Source organism: Emys orbicularis, chromosome 12, assembly GCF_028017835.1.
Source record: "Emys orbicularis isolate rEmyOrb1 chromosome 12, rEmyOrb1.hap1, whole genome shotgun sequence".
Taxonomy (NCBI): domain Eukaryota; kingdom Metazoa; phylum Chordata; order Testudines; family Emydidae; genus Emys; species Emys orbicularis.
In genome coordinates, this window is record NC_088694.1 from 45,662,637 (window position 1) to 45,667,402 (window position 4,766).

The window sequence follows — 4,766 nt, forward strand, 5'->3', positions numbered from 1 at the left end:
CAAGTAACATATTGCCCCTCTGATGTCATCAATTACAACCCTCTGACGTCATTAGTTACTACCTCTACCTTGTATATTTTGGTTCAATCAAAACATCTCTATCCATCACCCTGTCATCCTGACCTTACCTTTAGCAGGGGTCAATGTGTTCTTATTATCTTTGGGAGGGTGTGTTTGTACCATACTTGGTATTGGGATGTTCTGGTACCACACTTCTGGAGTGTGTTTGCATGAGTGTCCTGTGCCTAGTACTTCTTTGGAATGTGTTTTTCAGCAATATCAGCCCTGTTCTTGCCAGGTTCTGAGAGTGTGCACACAGGCAGAGCCTGACGTCTACTCACAGCCTGACTTTTGCTAACTTTGCTTTATGTCAGCAAGGCTTGACGACTACTTTAATTCAGGCCTCGGGCCTCAGACTGGCCCTCTGATAAAAGGGCTTATGTCTCAGGCTCCATTTCTACTACAGAGGTGATGGAAGCCAGACATGATGGCCATCAGGAATAAATCAGAAAATAAGAGAAATAAATGGACAGGTAAATAAATGAACGAATGTAGAGAGAAATGGAGAAGGAACAAATAAATGAACAGATACATAAAGGAATTTATAAATACATAAATAATAGAATGCATAAATAATGGGGAGGGCCATGACCTTGGTCAGGTCTATGCAGCGCCCAACATATTTGGAGGTCTGACCTCAGTAACCCCTAAACATTACCATAATTCATACATTCATTGATTCTTAGATTCATAAATTTAAAGGCCAGAAGCAACCGCTAGACCATCCAGTCTGAACTCCTGTATAATCCAGGCCAGTGGATTTCACCCAACTGCCCCCGTATTGAACCCCATCACTTGTGTTTGACTAAAGCATCTTCCAGAAAGGTCTGGATCTGAAGAAACCAAAAAATGGACAATCCACCACTAACCTCCAGCCATTAGTTCTTCTTCTGCCTTTCTCTCCTAGATTAAAGAACCCTTTAGTGGCTGGTCTTTTCTCCCTGGGAAGGTCCTTATACAGCGTGAGCAAATCACCTCTCAATGTTCTTTTTCAGTCATTAAAAGGATTGAGCCTTTTAAATCTCTCGCTGCCAGACATTTTCTCCAGCCCTCAGATCATTTTTGTGGCTCTCTATGCCCCCACCCCTCCAATTTGCCAGCATCCTTTTAAAAACGTGCACCCCAGAGCTGGGCGTAGGATTCCAGTATCGCTCTCACCAGTGCCCAGAACAGTGCTGGGTTCCTGCTCACCACAGCCCTCTTAATACATCAAGGTGAATTGCTCGTCCATGCTGAGCTGTCAATCCTTCTCTGTCCCTAATTGCCAGGACACAGTCCCCCGTTCTGTAGGCATGATGTATAACTTTCAATTTGGCTGTACTCCAACACAGTTTTTTGAATGGGGCCAGATCAGCAAGCGATCCGGCTCAGTCCATGTGACTGCCCCAGCCTCAGCATTATTTACCACTCTCCCAATAGTGGTGTCATCTGCCTTTGATCACCAGTGATTTTATATTCACTTCCCTATCGCTGTTAAAGAGGTTGAATAGCCACAGACCAAGATCCGATCCCTGCAGAACTCCACTAGAAACAACCCACCATATGAGGAATTGCCATTGATGACTACTTGTTAAGATCTGTCCGCTAGCCATCAATCCATATAACGTGGGCTCCATTGATTCCGCTAGTGCTAGTTTTTTGCGGTACTCACGGAAATGCCTGCCCCCAATACAATTAATAAATTATAATTATGTGTTGGATGGGTTAAATCTTGTTGGTATGTGGGGGATTCTCCATCAGGGACAATTTTTAAATCAAGAGGGGCTGTTTTTCTCAAAGATCTGCTCTAATTCAAACCAGAACATATCCAGGGAACTCCTATGGCCTGTGTTATACATAGACTCGGCAGAATTCCATTTTTATTTTGTTATAATCTACACAGATAATAGTGATGTTTATTTTGAAGTCATTTTTGGATGTTTAGCAATATACATTTTCACACAGGAAATTAGGGGGGAATCAAACAGTGGTGATAATAATTATTTCATGACAGCAGATGTTGAGATTCAAAATGTTAAATCTTTATAACTATTAAAATACAAATGGTCAACACCACATGTCAAAATATACAAAGTAAATGTCCTTAAGTCAAATTCAAATACGTTCTTTAACAGCATTTTTCTTCCTTTGCCTTTGTAAATTTTCATTATTATTGATGGAAAATCTTTTTTCATTGGCTTGTGTGTGTGCTTGATGAAATCGACATCAACAGACATTGGACAATAAAAATCTCAAACTTCCAAGCCTAGTACAGGATGTCCGTGTATCGCAAGGTCACGTCTGGTGTTGGATTGTAGGTATCGATGGGTGGGACATAAGTGCTGCCCCTCATTTAGGATAGGTGTGAGAGAGAAAACAAAGGCAAATGTTAGTCCATCCAGGAATGGGAATTATGTGGGTGGATGGCTTTGCTGGGTATTGTTTGGGAAAGGGGGTGTGTTTGAGTGAGGAGCTGGACAGAGAGATTGAAGGTGAAAGAAGCCGAAAGACTGAGCAAAATTTCAGGCTGGGATGCCGGCTGAAAGAGGATTTGAGTGGTGATCAAAGACACTTTTTCCTGTTGTTTGGTTCCTCCTGTGCTCAGGGAAACAGTACTTGTATGTTTTCTGTAAATATGCAGGATTGCATCAAAGAAATTCCTGACTCCGTCAACAAATTCCCCTCCCAACCAGAAATTCCCACTAAACACTGAATGTTTGGCTAACTACTCGAGTCAACAATTGTAGCAATGATAATGTACCATGTGGGTGTGTTACAGGGATGGAGCGTGGAAACAGCACAGGTGTGATGGAGTTTGTGCTGCTGGGGCTATCCCAGACCCGGGAGATCCAGCTCTTCCTCTTTGTCTTGTTCCTCGTCTTCTACTCCATGATCCTCCCAGCCAACATCCTCATCATCCTCACCATCCAGGGCGACCCTCACCTAAGCTCCCCCATGTATTTCTTCCTGGCCAACCTGGCCTTTCTGGACATCTGCTACTGCTCCGTCACCCCCCCAAAGATGCTGGCTGACTTCTTCTCCCACCACAAGAACATCTCCTATGGGGGCTGCATGGCCCAACTCTTCTTCCTACACTTCCTGGGAGGGGCGGAAGTTTTCCTGCTCATGGGCATGGCCTTTGATAGGTATGTAGCCATCTGCCATCCCCTGCGCTATGCCAGCATGATGAGCAGGGAGGTCTGCTGTGCCCTGGTTGTGGCTGCTTGGGCCGGAGGCTTCACGCACTCTATCCTGCAGGTGGCGCTGATTATCCGGCTGCCGTTCTGTGGCCCCAACGAGCTGGACAATTTCTTCTGTGACATCACCCAGGTGATCAAGCTGGCCTGCACTGACATCTACATGCTGGATTTCTTCATGTTCTTCAACAGTGGCCTGGCCACCTTGATGTGCTTCCTCCTCTTGCTCATCTCCTATGGGGCTCTGCTGGTCCGGCTGCGTGCGGGTGAACCCTCAAAGGAGATGAGCAAAGCGGCCTCCACCTGCATCACCCACATCATCATCATCTTCATCATGTTTGGCCCAGCCATCTACATCTACTGCCAGCCCTTCCGAAGCTTCCCCCTGGACAAAGTGGTGGCCGTGTTCCACACTGTTGTCTTCCCGCTCATGAACCCCATGATCTATACACTCAGGAACAAGGAGATCATCAGTGCAATGAAGAGGTTGCTGAGTAGACATGGGCTCTGGAGCGGGAAATAGAAGGAAGTCAAAATACAGAAATGCAGGGTTTGGAATTATTTCAGGGAACTTCTCTGGCATGTGTCAGATTAGATTATCCCAACAGTCCCCTCTGGGCTCTTAACTGATGAATCTATACATTTTTATCAATGTGACGGGCCAGAATCTGCATTGAATTACACTAGAGTAACACTGGAGTAATGTGGTACGATCTATGGACTAATGATGGAGCAAGTCTCATGTATCTATGGAGTAATTGTGAAGTAATTCTGTAGTGTCTGCAGAGTAACTCTATGATATCTATGGAGCAATTTTGTAGTAACTCTTTAATATCTATGTACTTACGATGTAATACCTATAAACTAAATTTCTATGTCAAAGGAGTAACTTTTTAGTAACTGTGTAGTATATGTGAACTAACATTGTAGTAATTTTATTTTACATATGGAGTAACTCTACTGTATCTGTGGAGAAACTCAGCAGTAAGTCTATAGTATCTATCGAGTAACTTTTTAGTAACTCTGTATAAGACATGGAGTAATTCTGTAGTAAATGTGAGGTAAGCATACACTATTGGCTGGGTAACTGTAATTCAGTAGTATCTATATAGAAATACAGTAGTACCTCAGGATTTATTCTTTCATATATATGGAGTAAACCTGTAATATAAATGGAGTAACATTTTAATGGCTCTGTGGCATCTATGAACGAACGCTGTATTATGTGTGGAGCAACTCAGTAGTAACTTTGTAATGTCTATGGAATAACTATATACTAACCCTGTATGATACATTGTGTAATTCTTTAGTATCTGTGGAGCAATTCTATAGTACATAAGTAGTACCTCAGCAAAAAATGTGAACTGACTGTATAGACTCTATGTACTAAATTTATAAAATCTGTTTAAGAACTGTGTAGCAAATCAGTATTATATACATAGTAACTTTGTTTAACTCTGTAGTATCTACAGAGTAATAACAATGTAGTAATTTTGTCATATCCATGGAATAGCTCTGTAGTATCTATGG

The 4,766-nt window shown here is 42.7% G+C and overlaps 1 protein-coding gene across 1 annotated transcript; it reads left to right on the forward strand.

The window, feature by feature from the left end:
• Nucleotides 1-2,820: 2,820 nt before the first annotated feature.
• LOC135886546 (olfactory receptor 4M1-like) lies at nucleotides 2,821-3,759 on the forward strand. The gene has a single exon (XM_065414296.1). It carries the CDS (start codon nucleotides 2,821-2,823, stop codon nucleotides 3,757-3,759), a length of 939 nt encoding a protein of 312 aa, XP_065270368.1.
• Nucleotides 3,760-4,766: the final 1,007 nt, after the last annotated feature.

Excerpts from the sequence above, each read along its gene's own strand:
- LOC135886546 (XM_065414296.1), top strand. The coding sequence starts at position 2,821 with ATGGAGCGTGGAAACAGCACAGGTGTGATGGAGTTTGTGCTGCTGGGG.